Source organism: Sminthopsis crassicaudata, chromosome 4 (assembly GCF_048593235.1).
Source record: "Sminthopsis crassicaudata isolate SCR6 chromosome 4, ASM4859323v1, whole genome shotgun sequence".
NCBI classification, from domain to species: Eukaryota; Metazoa; Chordata; class Mammalia; order Dasyuromorphia; family Dasyuridae; genus Sminthopsis; species Sminthopsis crassicaudata.
Window position 1 is genome coordinate 68,805,828 of NC_133620.1, and position 22,899 is coordinate 68,828,726.

Here is a 22,899-nt window from a genome sequence, read left to right on the forward strand (position 1 = left end):
CACTAATGATAGAAAAAAAATTTGTTTCTGTTAGATCACAGAGATCCTAGCCTCTATATTCCTTCATTTGACCCCCTTTCTTTATTGCTTAGCTATGTTCTGGTACCTCACTCTAATAGAAACTTTCCTGACTAGCCCATCCTCACTGCCTTGTTCTGAAGCACCTTTTCTTCTTTCACATCTAATCTCTTCTTCTCTTTTTGACATTTTATTTCGTTTTCCTTGTGAACATTTCCCCACTCCTAACGTAGTCCTCTGGTCCCAAACTTATGCTTTCCTGACTCTGAGGATAACAAGGGTCATAATAAAAAATCAGAATTTTTTTCTCAAGATAGCTATTATATTTTTCCAATTTTCTGATCCTATTCTCCTTTCTTTAAAAAAAAATCATCAGATTTACTTTTTTTTTTTTTTTTTTTTTTTTTTTTACCTTGAATCAAAATCTTCTAGGGCTACCACAAATTGTTCTGTCTTTGCTTCTTGTTCACTATCTCCAAACTAGCCTTTTTTTTTTTTTTTTTTTTTTTTTTTTTTTTGTAATTGAAAGTAGGAGTCTCACAGAACTCTATTTGAAATACTGATGTTAAGGACCAGAGAAAGACTCAAACTTATAGAAGTAGGAGAGGTGGAAGCTAGGCCCCTGCTGAGTGGATTACAATTCATTTGGTAGTTTCCAGATCCAAATAGTGTCTCAAAAATACGATATTTTTATCAGGTCATAACAGTGATTATAGATCAAGAATTGGAATATCTTTCAGGCCTATCTGAGCCTACTCCACTTTTATAGTGAAGACTCAGAAAAGTAAAGTGATTTTCCTACTGTCATACAGATCATAAATGACAGAGGTTTTGAATTTAGATCCTCCTGACCCTGAATCCTAATCTCTTTCTACTTCACAGAAATGGACTCAGTTCTTAAAATTTAGATTTTAAAAAAGTCTTATAATTTCACTTAGGCATTAATTGGATTCTACCAGTTATTTATTGACACAAAAATGGTGTCCCCCATTGCAAAAAAATTCATCTACCTTTGAGCAAGGGCCTTGACTAAAGTACTTCAGTGATGTCAGCCCATGATGGGTCAGGGCAGGAAGTAATGAATGCCTACTATGGAATTGAAGTGACAGAGGCTGAGTAAAATCTAAGAAACACATTATGTGTCACAACATAGTTAGGAGAAAGGGAAATCCTATTTTCTGTTCATATTCAAAAGACTTTTGGGTAAGAGGGGTTGAATGATCTGAAAAACTTTGTGGTACCATGGAAGGGCACAGGATTTGAAACCAAGAGGGTCTGTATTCAAATTCTGGTTCTGCACTTATATATCACTATGTGACACTTAGGCAGATCACTATCTGTCTGGGTTTGGGTTTCCCTAATTGTAAAATGAGAGTTGGATTAAATGACCTCAAACATCCCTTTCAAATCTAAATCATTGATTCTGTAGAGCTTGGTTATAGAACCAGGCAATTATTGTCTATGCTATCTCCTCCATCTGAGGGTTCAGGAGTGAAGCACTTCTTTCCAGGTGACTCACCAGCCCAGCCTCCTGCACCCCAAGAGTTTTCCCTTGAAATTCACACCCAGATACTGACCCAGCCTACTCCTGTGTGGGGTTTGCCAAACTTAAGGTGGCTCTCTGAGGCAGAGGCTGATTCCTGGTCAGCAAAGAACTGGGTTCCTAGGAAAATGGCATGAGTCTTCTTCCAATTAAGAGAAATAGTGGGTGTGGGGGAAGTGGTAGTGGTATGAAGAGAATGATAAAGAGAAGCTTATACTGGTCTCTCAGCCACAGTTATCCCTAGATTGTATCTACCTTACTTCTTGCCAGGATTAGGCAGTTTTTATTTAAAACCTATCGGTTGATGAGAAGTTACTAATAAGAAAGATAACTTGTTCCCTTTGCCCTGGCTGTATTTAGACCTCAGCACTATGACTGGAATTTGGTTTTTTTTATATCTTTTCTTTTTTTCCAATTAATATTTTTCCATACAGCTTTTTCTCTGACTGAAAAAACAAAAACAAAACATTCCTAGCAAATATGCACAGTCAAGCAAAACGAATTCTCATATTGACCATGTCCAACATTTTTATGTGCAATTCTGCATCTCAAATCCATGATTTCTTAGTCAGGAGGTAGGCAGAAGACTTCTTCATTGGTCCATAATTGAATTGTGGTTGGTGACTGCACTTTAATTCCTTCAAAATTGTCTGTCTATAAACAATATTGTCATCATAAAAATTGGTCTCTGGCCGTGCTCATTTTACCCTGCATCATGTAAGTTTTTTGCAGGCTTTTCAGAAGCCAACCCATCATTATTTCTTACAGATCACTTTTTTTGACAATTTTTTTTTGCCTTTTATATCTATTGGTTCTTTTTTATGTCATATTTTTGGTTTTTCTTTCAATAGTATTTTATTTTTATTTTTCAATTATGTATATAGTTTTCACCATCCATTTTTGTAAGATTTTGACTTCCAAATTTTTCTCTTTCCTCCCTTCCTTCCTCCCTCCCCAAGACAGCAAGCAATCTCATATATGTTATACATTACACTATATATTTTGATGATAGTGTTGGCCTGAAGGATGGACAGTTGGCCTTAGAGTCAGAAAGATTCCGATGCATTCTGATTCTGTGAATCTAGGCAAGATACTTAACTTTTCCAGTTTACTCAAGACTGCATGTTGAAGAGAATGTACTGATCTGTTTTTAGAAGAGATTTACCTTATTAGTAATTCACCAGTATGATTCTGTCCCCCTTCATAAATCTGTGTATGCTATGTACAAAAAAAAAAAGAATCCAACACATTTTGACACTTGGTAATATTAAATTTAGCAAATAAAGACACAAGACACACAGATAAGTAGGCAAAGGAAGAAAAGGAGGAGGAGGAGAAGGAGGAAGAGGAGGAAAAGGAAAAAGGAAAAGAAGGAAGGAAAGAAGGAAAGGAAAAAAGGGAGGAAGAGAGGGAGGGAGGGAGGGAAGGAAGGGAGGGAGAGAGGAAGGAAGAATAGGAGAAGGAAGAGAGACAGAATCAGAGAGAAGGAAGAGAGACCAATTCAGAAAGAGAGATGAGAGAGAGAGAAAGAGAGAGAGAGAGAGAGAGAGAGAGAGAGAGAGAGAGAGAGAGAGAGAGAGAGAGATCTCAATAAAAGAGTCTTCTAGAAATAGGAGGTAACTTGCTTGCAGGAAGCTTCAAAAGTGAGTGAATATAAGATGAGGCTGGGAAAAAGCTAGTAGTATAGTTTGGCTAGCATATAGAAAGCAAATGGGGAGTAGAATGAAACCAGACAAAAAATCTGGGTTGGATCAGACTTGAAATGAATTCAACTAACATTTGTAAAGTGTCCACTATATGAAAAGCACCAGGGATAAAAGTATAAAGAATGAAACAATCATTTCTCAAAAAGACCTTGCTTTCTAATATGGAGGCATATATGGGCACACTCTATATATGTACAGCATGAATATAAAGTGGATAAATGCAAATATAGGCAAAATTGTTTGACAAAGAATACCCTAGAATAAAGAGGCATTGGAAAAGGCCTTGAACAGAAGATGGTACTTGAGAAACAGAAGATCTCTATGAGCCTAGGGTAAAGAGTGGAGCGCATTTCAGGCATGAAATATAATTGGTACCAAGAGATGGAAATGAAAGGTGGGATGTTGTGTATAAGAAACAGAGGAAACAGGGACAGCTACATGGAACAGTGGATTGAGCACTGTCCCTGAAGTTAGGAAAACCTGAGTACAAAAAAAAAAAAAAAAAAAAGAATCAAATACTTTTGACACTTGGTAATATTAAATTTAGCAAATAAAGACACAACACACACAGATAAGTAGGCAAAGGAAGAAAAAGAGGAAGAGAGGAGGAAAAGGAAAAGAAGGAAGGAAGGAAAGGAGGGAGGTAAGGAAGGAAGAAAGGGAGGGAGGAAAGAAGGAAAGAAGGGAGGATCGGAGGGAAGGAAAGAGAAAGAAGGGAGAAAAGAAGGAAGGAAGGGAAGAAGGAAGGAAGGAATGGAGGGAGGGAAAGAGAAAGAAGGGAGAAAAGAAGGGAGGGAGGAAGGAAGGAAGGAAGGGAGGGATGGAGGGAAGGAAAGAGAAAGAAGGGAGAAAAGAAGGGAGGAAGGAAGGAAGGAAGGAAGGGAGGGAGGAAGGGAGAGGGAAAAAGGGAAACAAGAGAGAAAGAAGGGAGAAAAGAAGGGAAGAAGGAAGGAAGGAAGGAAGAAGAAAGAGACAGAAAAAGAGACAAAAAGAAGAGGGAGGGAAGAAAGGAAGGGAAGAAGGAAAGGAAGAGGGAAGGAAGGAAATAAAGAAGGAAGAAAAGGAGGGAGGTAGGGGGGAAAGGGGAGAAAGGGAGTGATGAAGGGAGGAAGGAGGGAAAGAAGAGAAGAAAAAGAATGTATAGTACAGGCCTAGCACTATGCTAGGCTTGAGTAGAAAATAGTGATGACAGTGAAAGAGCCCCTGTGGTCACAGAACTTATATTCTAAGAGGGAAGAAAGGATGTATACAAAATGGTATATATGAGATGAATGCAAGGTAATTTTAGAGGCCCCCTTGCAGTTGGGAGACCGTGAATGGTCTTATGCTTCAGCCTATGGCATTTGAGCTGAGTATTGAAGTTAAGGAAATATTCTAAGGGATTGAGGTAAAAAAGACATGCATTCCAGGCATGGGAGAGACAATGGCTGCCCTCAAGAAGCTTATGTTCTTTTGGGAAAATAACATATACACATATAAGTAAATTAAAATAAATGTTGAACTAAGGAGGGTGAGATTTAGCTGCTTAGGAGCCTAAACTGACAGGGTGACCTTGTGATGAAATATTCCCTCAATACTTGTTATGTCCCTTTCAGTAACAGGCTACATAGTGGTAGTCGGCAAAATGCCATACTTAAAATCAAGACTGAATTTAGATTTTGCCTCAAAAGCGTACATCCTATGTGACCCTGGGAAAGTCATTTAACTTCCTCCAGCCTCAGCTTCCTCTTCTGTAAAATGGGGATAATAATAGCACAGACCTCACAGGGTCAAAGGATCAAATGAAGTAACATGTATAAAGTGCTTTGTAAGCTTTCAAGGGCTATATAAGTGCTGGCCAGCTAATTTCATAGCTATGCTAGCTTCCCTTGAGTCCCACCTCCTCCTCTGCTTCCTCCCATGTGCTGCTTTAGGAGAAATGACAGAATCATAGAATTGCTCTGTCCAGGGCAATCATAACACCACAGAGTATTTTCTTGCCAGAGCTCAGCTTTGGGCTCACATCATAGGACATGCTGATGTTGTTAGACATTCAAAAGCACCGCACCTGAGTCACCAGGCAATTTGAAAGCACCTTTCCCCAAGAGGCATTCCTATTCAGACAGGGTTTAACTCTAACTCAAATGTACCTGTGTTTGATTGGTGTAACAGGTGGGGGGAGGGAAAAAACTCCTTCCTATTATTATTATTACTGATAATGGTCCTATGAATAGTAAAATCCAAAACAATTAGTGTTTCAACAAGACATTTAAATATCATTAGTGCCTATTAAGATATAGGCATTAATACTTCAGCGTAACATTTTTCATCTCAGGATCTTGGAGCACCTGACAAAGATTAACCTCTTCCTGACAACATCACCAGGAACTAATAGCTGCATGGTTTCTATGTCAGAGATGAGGAAATCTAGTGCCTGCTGCGTGTAAAACATCGAGCTTATAACCTCCTCGTTGGGCATCTTGTACTTCTTTGTCGTTATACCTATCTTCCCTGTAGAATGAAATCTTCTTGAGAGCAGGGACTGTTTCCTGGTACCTTGTGAGTACTACTAGGTACTTCAAATGTATTTTTCAATAGACTATTCTAATTGGAAGGGCATCATGTTTTACCATTTCTATCCTTCCTTTTGTAGTAGTGTTGGGCTGTTAGGACTATAATGAAATCCTATTTTGGTGAAATCTTTGTCATGGAATGTCTTAGGAGTATAGGCCAGTGGTTTTTAGTTATAGGAAGAATGAGTTAGCTAGAAGCCTTCTCTGTTTCCAGCCTCATCTGTCTCTTTCCCTAGCTTGCCTCCAGAGGAAAAGGTTGTGATGATTCTTAAAAATAGTAGTAAGAATCTAATCTTCTACTTCAAGCCTTCATCAAGGTCATACTATCCCAGAAAACAACTGGGCTTTCCCTCTTTCCCTGTGTGTGCCAATCAATTAATCAGTTAAATAATATTTATTGAGGGTATACTATACCAGCCTACTATGTGTAGAGCTAGAGAACTCAAAGAATAGGATAATGAGGTTGGAGTCAGGAAGACTTGAATTCAAATCCTGCCTCAGACACTTACTAGTTGTGTGACTCTGAGCAAGTCAATTAATTTCTGTTTGCCCTCATCCACTGGAGAAGGAAATGGCAAGCCATCCTAGTATCTTTGCCAGGAAATCCTATGCATAGTATGATCCATGAAGAGTCAGATACACCTAAACAACACCTATTGGGAATTTTTTTAAAAGGGCAAAAATCAGTCCCTCCCTTATGGATTTTACAATCTAATGGAAGAGATAGCATGCCAAAAAATAAACAAACAACAGCAAAACAACAACAACAAAAACCTCCTTCCAAACAAGCTATACACAGGAAAAAATGGGAAAGAATCAATGGTGGAGTTGAGTGTGCATGGGAGGAGCTATAATCTGGACTTTTAGAGAGGGACTCTCACAGTGAAACTGTGCCGTCATAGAAATGAATCTGCCTAGTTATTTTTGTGCAGATGACCTAAGCTTGGCTATTATCCATGCCCCTCCACCCCATTCCTACTTCCCCTTTCTTTATTGACATGAGTTTAGAGGCAGTTTTGCTCTAACCTGATCTCCCACGTAATGTCCTCCAGCCAACTCCAGTCAAGTGCATGCTTTCGAGAACAAGATGCCCAAACTATCTAATTCTCTCCAACTGAGCCCTTTCTAATGGGTGGTAACTATAGTAGTCTGGGTAGAACTGCTATTTTCCTCCTCCTCCTCCCTACTGGTTGTTGGATAGGAGAGGAACTGATTCAATTTGGCAAACATTAAATGCTTGGGCTGGGATGCTGAGACAGAAACAACAACAAAGACAGTACCTGTCCTTGAGAAGGTTATTTTTTTCAGTTTAGAAGAGGAAGAGAGTTAAGTGAGGAGATTTAGGAAGGAAGAAAATAACTTGTTCACCTCTGTGAACCTTAGGTTTCTCATCTGTAAAAGGAAGGGGTGGACCAGTTGACCATCTAAGGTCTCATCCAACTCTAAACCTATGGTATGATTGAACTTTAAGTACAGTGAATACCAGAGCACTTAAGTGATTTAATAATAAGAGCTGACAGCTAGCACTTATTTTGTGCCAGGCACTATGCCGAGTGCTTTACAATGATTATTTCTTTTGAGCTTCATAACAACACTGAGAGGAAGGTGCTATTATTTTCTCCATTTTACAGATGAGGAAATTGAGGCAAACAGAGTTTAAATGACTTGTCCAAAGCCACACAGTTAGTAAGTTGCCTAAGGCTGGATTTGAACTTAGGTCTTTCTGATTAATGTTTTCCATTATATTAGGTTTTCTCTCCTATATGCTATTGTGATACAGAAGCCACTTGCCAGTGGCTGCTGGAGGTCTAACTCAGACCTGGAGAATGGATCTCTTCATGTGAGAGGATGATGATGATGATGATACAAGGAGACTGAGAGGCAGTTGCTGTTCTCTGACCTCCTCACTGAGAGGCAGTTGCGTTGTCTGACCTCTCTCCTCTTCCCTCTCCCTCCAATTTATTTCATTCCCAGTCCTCAACACCTGTCAGTAAAGGCTTCTCCGCAATTCCTTCAGGTGTTATGATTTACAGCTGTGGAGGCTCTCGGACCTAGGCATGGTCCTTAACAATATATATTGCTCTTATGCTCTCATTAGCATCCCTTACTCTCACAATCAAGGTCAATTAAATGGATTTGTGTCTTCCCCAGCTTCTTGGAGCTCTCTGTTCTGGGGGAAAAAAAAAAAAAAAAGGAATATGGCCCAATGTAGCTGTAGTTACTGTCTTTGGAGGTAGGATTAGTAGCTTCTAGTTGGTCTGTTACTTGCTTAGCTGCATCCCTGTCCCCAAGCAACTGCTTTTCCCCTTCATTGGGCCCAGGGAATCAATTTAAGCTGTTAGCACAGGGATTTGGGGAACAAAAAGCTGTTGCTCAGGCGAGGAAGGAGCATGGATTTGCCTCCTGGCAAGGAAAATTTTCCCAGGCTTACTCCTTGACCTAACCCCACACCCTGTGTGAACAGCTGTTCTATAAATATTGCTAAATGTTGATGCAAACCAGCTTGTGTGAGTATTTGGCTGAACTTAAGCTGTTACTGTGTGACCACGGATGTGGGGAGGTTAGTCCCTCCCTAAAAAGGGAGATAATAATAGCTAATAATAGCTAACATTTATATAACACTCTGTGCCAGTCATTGTGCTAAATGCTTTATAATTATCATCTCATTTGATTCTGACAAAAGCCTTGAGAGGCAGGTATATTATGATTCCCATTTTACAGATGAGAATATTGAATGGTTGGATGGAATTTGAGCATCATGGGGAAGGATGGTAAACCACTATCCCTACCTTGTGTTTGAGTTAGGATTCCCTTATAATTGCCACCTCCCTTCTTTCTCATATGTAAACTTTACAGTAATACATAAATCTTGTTTTGTTTTTTATTATCATTATTAAAGCACTGTATAAGTACTATCTATTAATAAATTGTTATTTCTTCCAGACTTTGTTGTTGTTATTCAGTCATGTCCAACTCTTCATGATCACATTTGGGGTTTTCTAGCAATGACATTGGAATGGTTTGCCATTTCCTTCTCTAGCTCATCTTAGGTTGAGAAAACCAAGGTAAACAGGGTTAAGGTCACACAGCTAGTGTCTGAGGCCAGATTTGAACCGATGAAGATGAGCCTTTCTGAGTTCATGCCTGGTGCTCTATCCCCTGCACCACCCAGCTGCCCACTAGCAAAGATCTGTCATCTGGACAAGAGCTGTGGGAAAGGGAGAGAAAGTAAAAGGATCCTAAATTACTCCAACCTAAGTCATTCTTATCTTCTACTATATCTCATCCTTTATTCTCAATCTTCTTGGAGCAGACAATGTTGGCCATTAAACAGTTGTTCATGGGCTTTCTGTCCATATGGTGGAGTGGAAAGAATACTAGACTCAGATTCTGGTTCGAAATGCTTCCCAGCTGGGAGATGGTTGGCCAATTGCTTAACTTCCCTGAGCTTTGGTTTTCCCATCTGAAAAATGGGAATATTCATTCTTTCTGCCTGCTTCACAGGATAGTTGTAAAGGGTTTCTTTGTTAGCTTTACAACTCTATGGCAGTATGAAGTGTTATTCTTTCTTAATCCCTAGTTCAAATATATTCTCAATAATTTCTCTTGTGAATAGGATTACATGCTACCGTCCATGACAATAAGGACTTTTCTTTTTGGATCTAAAACTTAGAGGCTGTGAAATCATCTTAGCATTAAGGATTTCATGGGAATTCTTGGGGTATTGTTAGAATCAAAAAGAGGGGTGTTATAGTGGTGAGAGTGATGGAGCCAGAAGAAGGGAGGAAATAAAATTAATTAAATCTGCAAATAATATATCATTTAATCTTTACAATAAGATAATTTCTATTATTATCCTCATTTTACCATTGAGGGAACTGAGACAGATAAAGATTAAGCTATATGTCCAGGGCTACATAGCTAATAAATGTCTGAAGTCAGATTTGAATTCCAGTCTTCTTGACTGCAAGTCCAGTTCTCTATTTCCCCATACCATTCAGCTACCTCTAAGGAAATAGATTTGAATCTCAGCTCAACTGCTTGGGCAAATCATTTCTGAAGTTTCTGATCTTCAATATTCTTATCTGTAACTAGAATAAACCACTTCCCTCACAAAATTTAAGACTTTGTAATCTTTGAGTCTTCGTTCGGTCATTTTAAATCAATTCTTCATGATCTCATTGGAGGTTTTCTTGACAAAGACACAAGAGTGGTTTACCATTTCCTTCTCTAGTTCAATTTACAGCTGAGGAAACTGAGGAAAAGAGAGTTAAGTACCCAGGGTCACACAGCTTGTAAGTGTCTGAATTCAGATTTGAAAAGGAGTAATTCTGACTTCAGGTCTAGAATGCTATTCTATATGCCATCTAGTAAATCTTAAAATGCTTTGTAACATGTGAGTAGTGATGAAATAATGGGGCAGGGTAGGATTGAGAAATCCCAAAAGAGTTAATGATTTCATATTTCTTATTTCTTATTCACATAATGCTTTAATAAGCTTATATTAGAAGGAGGGAAGGAAGACACCAGAGCATATTGGATCACCGTACTGAAGATCTCCTTTTCCTCCCAAAGAAGAATCCTACTATTTGTTGACATGAAAAAAATATTTTAATAAAAATAAAAACTGGACCTAACTAATAACTTTACATGTGAATGGATTAAATAATCCAATAAGACAAAAATTAGAAATTGAATAAGAAAACAAAACTCCAAAATCTGTTGCTTATCAGTATTGTTTAGAGTGTTTTCCCTCCACTTCTTTCTTTTTCCTTTAAAAAATTGTCATATATGGAATAGGTCTAGTGAAGGGAGAAGAATATAAGAAGAAATTAAGCAATATAACAACAAATTATATCAATAAAATAAAAATAATTATATTAATTTCCATCTTGTAATGTTTGTTTTGTGTGTATGTGTATGTATTGACTCTCTAATTGGATTATAAATTTCTTGAAGGCATATCTTCCCTTGAATGCTTAGCATAATTCTAGGTACATCACTCAGAACATGGTTCAGAACCAAAGAATCCTTACTTAGAGATCTGCCTTCTGTCTAGCCGTGTTCTAAGTCTAAGCTAACCAATCAGCCATGAAGTATTTTCTAAGCAACTTCCTTTTGAGAATCCCTCTGTTGGCACTGTAGGCATTGTATGACATGGTCACCCAGGGTTTAGGAATGGGTGAGGCTCATGATGAAAGAGATATCAAGCAGCTCCTCCTAAGGAAATCTAAAGACAAAAAGCTGGGCAATCAATCAGTTTGGAATTGCCAAGTCTACTTGTAGGGTCTCTAGCCCAGGGCAGGACCTCCTACCCCAAGCTCCACAACCTTGAGATTTCTACCCTTCTCTTCATTGTGACTCTCTGTTTCATACTGGTGCCCGAAACTCCTCAAAGAGGAGACTATCATGACAATCCTTTGTTCTGGTTCACTTGATTTTTCTGAGTGCAACTGGAATGGTTTCCCATTGCCTAAGTTATCCCTATAAAGAAAATTATAGGGTCTCTATAGGATCAAGGTAAGTCACATTGTTTCTCCTTCCCTTATTCATGTCTTCCCCCACCTGCATGCTTTTAGCACAGGTGGAATCAGCTCAAATGAACCTAAAGTAGACCTTCTAATTGCAAATGCACACAGATGAAGAATAATCAGAACTGAGATTATAAACCCAGGGCCGTAATATTCCATGGTCCTACTGCTCCTTGTGCCCAAGGTCCCTTCTCCCTCCATGCTAAGCAGTCCTGGAGATCCTTTCACTGTTGTTGGCCAAGTGTGAAATAGCTGGCCCTTCTTCAGAGGTCATTCTCATCTCATTCCTAAAGAAGGGAATTTACTCATCAGTTCTGACAGGGAACGTAGGGACAAGCAGGAAAGATGGGTGAAGCTGACTGACTATTGTGGGCCTTCCTGCTCATTGCAATGCTTGTCATTTCAGACTGGAGGCCTGTGCTCAGTGTAGCAGCCTTGGACTGTGCAGAAGAAACCAATTCAGAAATCTGCCGGGACTTTGGGATCATGGCTTACCCCACTGTAAAGGTAATGTCTTGAAATGTGAGGGAAAAGTTGAGCCACAGGAAGGGAGAGGTTTTGGAAGGGGAGCCTGGTTAGAAGTAGGACATGACAATGTTGGTTATCTTTCCCCAGCCCTCGTCCTGAGTCTCTGGGTCTCTGGTTCTCATTTCAACCCAACAGAGCTCTAGGGATAAAGGCTCAAACCTTCTAACTTGTACTTGTCCCATTACAATATTTGTCTTGGAAGCAGGACTGATACCTTTATATTTTGTTTGCTAGGGGTGGAAAGCAACTATTTTTGATAGGCAGAAAAATCTCTTATCTAAAAGGGATGTGGCCCTGCCCAAGGGGAAACCTGAACTGTTTAATTTAGGCTTTAAAGGCCTCTTTGCCAGAAAAGTGCTTTTGTAAAGCCAGACCTACTGACTTGCTAGGGCTTTTTCAACTGGATCTTTTAACTGAAAGACTTGTGTAGCCAGGCTACACTACAATAATACTCTATGCTCATGAAATCAGTCTCAGAGAGCTTAAGGGGCCTGTGAATGTCCCAATAATAGTAATAGTAGTAATACTACATGATAATATGGGAACAGGATGAGATCCATATCACTATCATCCTACCTGTCACTAAACTTTTCCTGGAGATGCTTTCAGTGAGCCACCGGAAGAAAAATTTAAATAATAGTAATATTTGAAACATCCACCCAAATGGATGACATCAAATAATATGGCTTCACCAAAAAAACAAAGTCCCCCCTCCCACTAAATGGCTTCTTTCTTCTATAGAAAGTTTCTCTATTGCTATCAAGTCTAAATAACATTTCAATAATTATAAAATTATTAACTTACACCAAGGAAAAATAGAGATAGAAGGCTTTGCTCTGCAACTTCGAGGGTGAATTGAACCAGTGGATGAAAATTATACTTAAAAAATGCCTTGGTCTTCTCTAGGCAAAACATATTGCCTGGGGAAAACCAAACTAAGTTTTTAGTATAGAATAAAAAAGGCCTTCAAGGGTAACATCCACATGAACTCAACCATACTCCAAAAAAGTAGCATCCAACTAATGACTGAGTCATGATGATTTATTTACAGAAACAGGAATATTTATGGTCATTACCACCAGAAATTACAAATAGATTAGCTTTAAGCAGCCCAGACTTATGGAGCAATGCAGATTATTCAAAAAACAGTAGGAACTATATACTACTCTAGGTGGCAAACATTTAACATCTTAGTAAATACTAATATAAGAAGATGTGACCTATTGGCCAGACTTAACACAGTAAAAGTTTTTTTTCCTTTTATAAATTAATAGATGATAATACGCTGTGGTACAAATACAGACCTCAAAATTTTCTTGAGAATTCAGTTTATAAGTTGTTCAGAAACTAGACATAGGCTTCCCACACTCATCCAAGGATAAGTTTTCCATAAATATTTGAGAACAAGATTTTTAATAGATTCACTTAACTCAGTATTCATAATCTCTAAAATATATGAGATGAAAAAATTTTAAAGTACACAGACATCTCAAAAGATTTTCTCAGAAGTATTTCTACTAGATGAAGAAATAAAAGAACGAGATAATAATGATAAAAAATAGCTAATATTTATCTGAACTTTAGTGTTTGCCCAGAGCTTTGTGTATATGTGTCTGTTTATATATATATATATATATATATATATATATATATATAATTGAAAAATCCATTACCTTAGCCCTATATCTTTCTGCCCTACCCAGCTCCCAGACCTATGAGCCAGAAGGCTCTCACAGGTCACTACTTTCAAATTTGCCTTTAATGTAGGTGCCTATAATATTCCAGAAGAGCTCTCTTCCAGAGAAAGCAGTAGGGACAACTTTGAGAGAGGGGCCTATCATCTCAAGCTCAAGCCTGGCAGGAGCTCTCCCCTGCCTCATTCTGGGATATCCACAGTTTAATTGAAATCTTTTCAGTAATCTAAAAGGAAGTCCCCATATAGGCACAAAGCAGCAGCATTCCCTTAAGGATCTAGTCCATATTGAGGGCTTCTGTCCCATTGTTCTAAATTACTTTCTTCTTATTAGAGAGAAAAATTCAATTTGACTTTTCACACACCTCCATCTATGCCAAGTAATAAAAATAGATTTTCCTTATTTCTTTTGGAGCCAAGAATGGATTAAAGCTAGAGAAATTTCCTTTTTTTTTTTTTTTTTTTTTTTTTTTTTTTTTTTTTTGGCCATTGAGGGCTAATCAGGAAATCCATTTGGATTTAAAAAGCAAGTCTTGGCTTCCAGTAACAGGATGCCTTTGAATCTAATGGTCCTTTAAGTCCAAACAGCCAGGAACCACTCTGCTTGCTCCTCCCTTCCCTTTCCCTCCCCTTCTGACTCCTTGCTCAAAAAATATCCATCTCTCCCCCCACACACACTTTTTTTCCATCTAGGAAACAAGATTTTTAATGTCTGAAAGTTTTACTGCTGTTTGTTTGAACTCTTCTCCTTGTAGCTTTCCCTTTGTGAGGACCTCCCAGTCTTAATTCCCACCGAGGGAGCCGAAGGCTCCCTACCACATGTTAGGCCACTGTTTAGAACCCGAAGTTTTGTAGATCCCCAATTCTCAGGGCATTGTCCTCTCTGGTGCCTTAAGCCATGAAGGACTACAAGTTCCCATCTCTCAAGAAGCAATCCAAAGCATTTGATTATAACTGATCAGTCTGGGGAACTAGAAAAAGCCAGAACCTGCTGTAGTCATTTTGGGATAGAATATTATTGGTGCATTTTTCATTTGTGTCAAAAAAAAACAGATTCCTTTTCCATGTTATTCTTGCTCCTTTAGGTAATACAAATAACATTTTTATATAATAGATTGTACTTGTATCGTCCTTGAGAGTTATATTATTTGCATATGGTCATATAGATAAGTAACAGAGCTGAGATTCACATCTAGATCCTCTCCCTCCACATTCAGAATACATTCCTCTAAAGCATACTACATCCTCTGACTATTCTCTTAATCACTGAATAGGTATGGTCTTATTCAAACTGAGATCCATTGAAGGCTTTAGCTTAAAGTCTTCCTGCTGCATCTAGGGCTATTTCTAATCATCCTGATCTATATCTGGCCTCTGGACCCAGATGGCTCTGGAGGAGAAAGTGAGGCAGGTGACCTTGCACAGCCCTCCCTCACTGAAATCCACTTCACTTGCAAGTCACGGTATGACCTCTCTAACATCACATGGTCCTCTTCGAGAAGGAAGGATAACTCACAATGCTAGCACCCTAGTTTGGGGGCAGCTAGGTGGCACAATAGTTTGGAGTCATAAAGGTTCATCTTCATGACTTCAAATCTGGTGTCAGGAACCTACTAGCTATGTGACCCCGGGCAAGTTAATGAACCTGTTTGCCTCAGTTTCCTCAGCTGTAAAATGAGCCGGGGAAGGAAATGGCAAGCCACTTCCATGACTTTTCCAAGAAAATCCCCAATGGGATCCTAAAGAGCCAGGCAGGACTGAAAAGCACCCTTGTTCAGACCCTCATAAGGGAATCTCTCTGCTTCCAGTCTCTCCCCTCTTCAGACGCTCTTCCAAACAGCTGCCAAAGTGGACACAAGTTTGATTTTGTCACTGGACTGATGCAGCAGTTCCCCTTTGCTTATAGAATAGAATACAAACTAAAAGGGATTTGGGGGATATAATCCAATTCTCCTTCATTTTACAAAGACTTGTTCCCAGTTTTGTGAGTTGAATTTGACCCAGACCTTCTGATTTTGTCTGGTTGTCTCTCACTAAGTTATGCTTCTACATACATTATCTTATTTGATTTACCAGCATCCAGTGAGGTAGATATTTATGTACCCACTTTATAGATGAGGCAGCTAAAGTTTTCCAAGGCTAAATGACTTGAGCAGGAGCACTCAGTTGGCAAAAGGTCTTTTGACTCTGAGGCTAATGATCTTCCTCCCTAAACCAGTGATTAGAGAATCACAGAATTTAGGTAGGACATGGCCGATCTAAGAAGTCCTTGAACCCAAGCCATGTGTCACAGGAATTTCAATTGGGGCATGTCCAAATCAGTGGACATCAATCTTTGACTGAAGATCACTACACAAGAAGGACAGCACTTTCCACCCCTTGGTAGCCCGTTCCATTTTGGGATAACTACAGTTTGGGGAAAATGTTCCCTCACATTGAGCCCCAGTCATCATCTGTACTAGTGCTCCCTATTGCTTCTCATTTGACCCTCTGGGATCAAGCAGAATAAACCTAATTCTTCTTCCATGTGCCAGCTCTTCAAATACATGTAAAACACTATCCCTTCCCTTCTCAGCTTTCTAAATCAAATTGGCCTAAATCTAGGTCTCTGTCACATTTCATTTAAAACTTATGGCCATAGTTAACTTTTTTTGGTGTTGTCACCACCTTTGGCAGACTAGTGATACTGGTGGACTCTTTCTCTGAATGATTTTTTTAAATAAATGAAAGACATAGGGTTACCGATTCCTAGAGTGGGGTCTAGAGCCCATCTCTGACACATACAGTTGTATGACGCTGGTCAGCTCCCAGCTGCCTAAGGCTTCTCTACAAGGTGCCACAAAGGTGCTGACTTGCATGAGTGAGGAGGTGTCTATTCATCTAGGAATCCCTTATCCTAGTTTTTGTTCCCCATATCTTATGTTTGCAAATACTTGGTATGGAGGCTACCGTCACTTCAGTTGAATGCAGTAATCATTTATTAAATCTGTTTTCTGTGAAGCTCTATGTTCTCATACCTTTGGGAAACAGGACAGGTGTCTTGCTGCTTGCTTTGATGGCCAAATGTTCCCAAGGTACAAAGTACACTGTGTGTAGTGTTCATTCATCTATCACCAGGTGCTTTCTGTTCCAGACAGAGTGAAGTGGGAGATAAGCAGAGTGGGAGGAAGAGGGAAGTCAGGGAAAAAATATAGAGACATAAGAGACTTACAGAGCTTGAATCTCCCCAGTGCCTAAGTCCCTTTGTGGAAGCAAATTATGCATATTAGCAAGGCCAATGTGCCGGTTGTGGGCTATTGTCCTTAGAAGTCAGGAAGGACTAAGTCACTTCTTTAACCATTTGATTTACAAGAAAAGCAGGTCTAGTCTGCACAATCCCTGGAACTAGGAAGAACCTCAGTGGATCATAATCCATCTTCTGCCTCTTAGAAAGACCACACCTCAGATGGACTAGAGTCATCAACCTACTTCTTAGAGAACTAATCTCTCTTGGTGGCCATTCAATAAGCCTTCAAATCAGAAAGATCCCCATGTGTCTGTGTGATGACTTACCTGAGTTCAGATCCTGACGGACAAGTTGGTCATTTGTGAAATCAGAGAATTAGGTTGGATGACTTCTAAGGACCCTCCCAACTCTAAATCTGAAATTCTATGTATTCGTCCCTTAAATTGCTTGGGATTTCTTGGTTCCTGGAGTGGGGTGACAAGAGGAAGCAGAAAAAAATGGCCTTATTGACTCAGCATTGGGGCTGATGTTTTCTCTGGGCAACTGACAAAGCCCTGGGTCAATGTATACTTTGATTGCTGTCTTTCCCAACCACAGAAAATGGAGAAAACCACAGGTGTGTGATGGAGAAAGCCAGAGAGTGGGTGGTTGGTTTCTTCCTGTCTTATCCACCCCCAGCTGAGTATCTGGATTCTAGTGGAAAGTTGTGGGATGGGTCATGGAGAGTATGGCTTCTGTGTGTGTTGGGCGTCACGTAAGACTTCTAAATCCAAAGCCCAAGGGCTATGGGTGTCAGTCACCCACAGGAGTGACAGGGAAATATTGTGAAGGTGGAAGTCATTGTTATTGAATTCTCTTGAAGATTATCCTAGCCAATAAAAGACCAACAGTAGTGACTTAAATGTTATCCTGCAAGGAGGGGCTGGGTTAAGTTATAATAACAGGACTTTCCTAGCAAGTCTGTTCAAAAATGCGGAAGTCTGAGTGTCCGAAGGGGTATGTTAAGGCAAGAGGAGGGTGGGTCAGGTGACTGAAGCATGGACACATAAGCCCTTGGGTACTCCTGCCATCTGTGGCACTATCGCTTTCGGGTTCCTCATCACCTTTAATAAACAGCTCAGCTTCCATCTGGCCCAGCCTGTTTAGCAAACACCTGGCTGTTAGGGCGGGCTCCAAGTCTGTGTCAGGCTTACATCAGGCCCAGGGCTGATACACAGCTGGAGATAAACAAAGGGAGCCAAAAAGGGAGGGGCCAGTTTGCCTAGTGATGTGGATGGTACTTACTCAGAGCTGGAAACTCTAGCTCTTTGGTAGACGTCCCTTAGCCAGCTCAGCAAGCTGTGTAATGGGCCAATTTGGGGAAGTTCCCAGCCCTCAGAGGAATAAAAGAGAGAAGAGTTTTTTTGGTTTCCAGAGTCCAGAAAAGAAACCAGTCAGAAAAATTGGGGAAAAAAAGAATCCCATATCTTCATTTCCATAAAGAATATCTCCTTTGCTCTTTCCTTCACCTTTCCTTTTGGACATTCAGGTCCCAATGTAAACATCCCTTTATATCAAGCATGTCAGAAACAGCTACCTATCAATCAGTCAGATGTTGATTGAGTGGGAACAATGTACTTCGTACTGTTCTGGGTGATATGAGGGAAATACAGATAAGGAGACATAATCCTTGACCTCAAAGGAGTCTAGTTGGGGGATAAGACATTAGCACATTTACAAAAGGAAATTTTTATAAAACTAATATTTGCACATGTGCATGTGAAGGGACATTTAAAGTCTTAAGTCCAACTTCTTCATTTCACAAATGAGGAAACTGAAACCCAGAGAGATAAAGTTACTTACCTAGGGTCATAGAGGTGATAAGTGACTGAATCTAATTTAGATCTGGTGACTCCAAATTTAGAGCTTTCCCCAATGAACCCATTTTCCCTCTCACACAGGCCTCAGTGATATTCAACTTGACCCTTAGTTTATAAGCCCTTATCAACAAAATCTTTTTTTTTTCCTTTCCCTGAAAGGGGCTGTTGTCCAAATTATCAGTGGGGATCTTGCCAATATTCACTGCTTTCCCAATTCAACAACCACTTATTAAATGCCTATTGTGAGCAGTTCACTCTTGTTGGCATTGATTTGGGGAGGTACAGGGAAAGAGGATGGAGGTTGGAAAAAGTAAATGATGTCCTTTGTTAGAAGCAAAGAAAGGAAAAGGAAGCAGTCCTTTTCTGAATAGAACACTTATTCCAAAAGTCTTAATCACCTGTTTCCAAGATGGTAAGCTGGCTCCCTGAGGCAGGGCACACCTCCCAGGAATGACAGTAAAGAGGTGCTTTAGCCTGGGAACAAAAATGCAGCTTGGCTTGACTCTAAAAATATTCCCACTTGGGCTCCCACAGATGATCAAAGGAAATGCTCTTTAATTGGCCAGTTATGGAAATAGTGAAAGGGACATGGAAACAAGGAAGGCCAGAAAGATTCTTCTTTCAGAGATTTTTTAATGTTATTATATCATTGTTCTTCCAGTTCTGCCCACTTGATTTTTCATCAGTTCATATAGGTCTTCCCACTTTTCTCTGGAACCATCCATTTTATCATTTCTTACTCCATTATATTTGTATACCATGATTTGGTTAGCCATTACATAATAGACAGTCACCCTCTTAGTTAACTGTTATGTACCTTTTTAAATATAAAACACAGAACAGAGGAATACAGAGATAAATAAGACAAAATCCTTTGATCTTAAAAAGATTATAATCTAGTTGGGGAGAGAGTAAATAAAACAAATATACAATATATAATTACATTATACAATAATAAAATGGGTTATGATTGAAGCTATCAAATATATAGTAAATATATGTATATTGTATATATTTTATATATATATAAACATATGTACGGGTATGTGTCAAAGTTGTTTTGGAAACTTAGAGAACAGAAAGATTACATGCATATGGAGGATATCCAGGAGGTGACATTTGAACTAGGTCTTGAATGATTTAGAATTTAGAGTGAACAGTTTGAGCAAAGGCAGGGGGGGAAAGGGAGAGTAAAAAAACATGTTAAAAGAATGGTGAGCAGTTCAGCTTAGATGGAATGTAGACCGTGTGGGAACTGGGAAAGAGAGGTCAGGAAGAGTTGGCTGAGAACAGAGAATTAAGGTCTTTGAATGCCAAGCTAAGGGCTTTCCTTGTTTGGTAAGTTATAGGAGACATTTAACATTTTTAATCAGGGACTGACCTGATCATACCTGGATATTAGTTAAGATTAATCTGGCAGCAGTGCATTCACTAGTTGAATACTAGTGGATAGTTTGGAAGATGCTACTAAGATTGGAATTGGAAAGAGCAGTTAAGATATTGCTGTAGTAGTTCATGAGGAATCATAGTAGCCATTGCTATTGTAATATAGAGTAATGAGGACTTGAAATAGGATTAGGAAACTGTAATGGACAGAAGATACCTGGGAATGATAAAAGCACTGTAACTAGGGTGATAATTATATAAATGGAGAGAAGGGAATGGATTGGGAAGGGGAGGGTGTTGTAGAAAATAGTATTGTAGAAATGACAAGATATATCTATGTGGATGGGATGAAAGATTTATGAATTCAGGAAGATTCCAAGGTTGAGTACATGGATGGCTAGAAGGATGGTGGTGCCCTTAGTAGGGAAGAAAAAGTCAGGAAGGGGAGGTTTGGGGAAAAATACGGTGAGCACCATTTTGAATGGATTGAGTTTAAATACCTATAAGACATCCAATTGAAAATATCCAGTAGGCAATTGGTGATCCAGGATTGTAGTCCAGGAGATACTATTTAGGGCTATCTAGATCTGGGAATCTTCAACATAGATGAACTATAGGGGTAAGAACTAGACCTATGATATCCATTAGTATAAAGAACGCTCAGATGAGGAAACTCCCAGTACCAATGCAAGTCAACACTTTCTCGGTACTGAGAATACTCTGAAGACGAGAATGACCAATATGAATCAGAGGCAAAATTTGGACCCAGATTCTTTTTATTCTAAAACCCCTGTAGCTATGAAAAGAAATTCAGACCAGCTTGGGAAGACTTTATGGTCTGATACCATAGTAATAGTAATGAGAACCAGGAAAACAATATACATAATGACTAATATAAGTGGAAAGAAAAACAAAAAAAAAGAAACTTCAGCTATGTAACTATAATGATGAAATCTGACCCTGAAGATAACATAAAATGCACTTCCTTCCCTTCTGTGTAGATGTGAGGGAGTATGGGAATGGAATAATATATAGACTGTCAGCTTTAGTTAATATGTCAGTTTGCTGAACTGATTTTTTTCATTATTAATAATGGATGACTCTGGGGAGATAGTAGGACAGGGATAGATTTGGAAATGAAGTTTTTTACAAACTATATCTATCTATTAAGACTAGTCACAAAGGAATGGAGTTAAGAATGTTGGCAGAAGGATGACTTTCTTCCTGAAAGAAAAGAGTAAAGGAATAGAGAGAGGTTAAGAACAAAGACTTTTAGGTGTGAATAATAGTGAGGGAAGATAAGGGAACTCAAGTTGCATATAGTTGATTTTAGTAAAGTAGATAAGTTATTCTGAGATTCTGGCTATGAGGGACAGAGGGCCTGGAGGTCAAGGTCTTTCCAAAGTTGTCACCTTCGTTCAGACCTTATTTGTCAGCTGTAAATTCATATATAAATGCAAAACAGTGGAGAGTGTTGGGATGCTTATGGTAAAGGGGGATACCAGAGTCCAGACACATACTAAATCGTGGACATTGTGTGTGTTTGCTTTCAGTATTTTAAAGCCTTCTCAGACAGCTCTTCTCTTGGAACAGAGTTTTCAGGTATGTATCTATGGCCTCTTCTTGAGTCTGGTCAGACACTTCCAATGTTCTCTTTCATTCCCCAGGGAGAGGGAGAGGGAGAGGGAGGGAAGGAGGAAAAGGGAGGGAGGGAGAGAGAGTGGGAGGGATGGGAAGGAAAGGAGAGGAGGGGAGGAGAGGGGAGGGACATAAGGAGGGAGGGGAGGGAAAGGGAGAGGAGGAGGGAGGGAGGGAAGAAGGGAGAGAGAAAGAGAGAGAGAGAGAGAGAGAGAGAGAGAGAGAGAGAGAGAGAGAGAGAGAGAGAGAGAGAGAGAGAGAGAAGAGGAGAAGAGAAAGAAAGAAGAGAAGAGAAGAGAGAGGGACGGAGAGAGAAAGAAAGAAAGAAAGAAAGAAGTCAAAGATCAAATTCTCATTAGCTTGGAGGTGTCTTTGCCAGGCAACATGGCACACATTGGTAATGAAGCAGTATCTAAAAAGACCATGGATTTTTTTTTATCTCATCCTCAGGTATAAGAAGGGGCCTTTTTAGCTAGGATAAGTTTGTGGTACTCAAATGGTAAGCAATCAAAGCATAATTTCCTTGGTTTTCAGGGGGAAGTCATTATGCTCCATTCTTCTTTCTATCTGAGGAATGGGTTGAAGCTCCTTGGTTGAAGCTTCAGGAGTCTCTTTATCGGGTCTAGGTTTCTATGGCCTCCATCGTAGGGGTTTGGACTATAGTGGCCTGAGTCAAAGGCTCTATGGCTCTATGACCTTTTATGAAGAAGTACCCTAACACTTCTGATTCTGGAAAGAACATGGGGGAGTACCCTCCACCCCCTAAGGGACAATGGGGAATGTCACTGCTAGCCCAGTCAGCCAAAAAAAAAAAAAATTCTAGGGATTTCTAAATCTACCAAGGATCCATTGCATAATGTAAATCCCCTTCAATCAATATGTGTCCATTAACTATCCACTAGGCATTAGTGTTTTAAATAAATCTAGATAAATTAGAATATTTAAAGATACAAAGACAGAAGTGAAAGAGTCCCTGTCCTCAGGAAAGTTAGATTCCATCGGGTGAGAAAGTATATACATAAATGTGTTGATACAAAATATGTAAGGTAAATTTGGAAAATATGTAAAGAAAAGCATTCAAAGCTAATAGGATCAGGAAAGATTTCAGGTTGAGAAGAAGTTATTAACTTTTTTGTGTTGTGGATCCCTTTGGTAGTCTGGTAAAGCCTATAGTACTCTTCCCAGAATGTTTTTAAATGTATGAAATAAAATGAGAAAG

The 22,899-nt window shown here is 39.3% G+C and overlaps 1 protein-coding gene across 1 annotated transcript in view; it reads left to right on the forward strand.

The window, feature by feature from the left end:
- The window catches only part of QSOX1 (quiescin sulfhydryl oxidase 1), a 53,885-nt gene that overhangs the window by 1,072 nt on the left and 29,914 nt on the right, over positions 1-22,899 (forward strand). Inside the window, 2 exon segments of the mRNA XM_074308509.1 lie at positions 11,757-11,857; positions 21,596-21,644. Coding sequence (XP_074164610.1) covers positions 11,757-11,857; positions 21,596-21,644 — 150 coding nt within the window.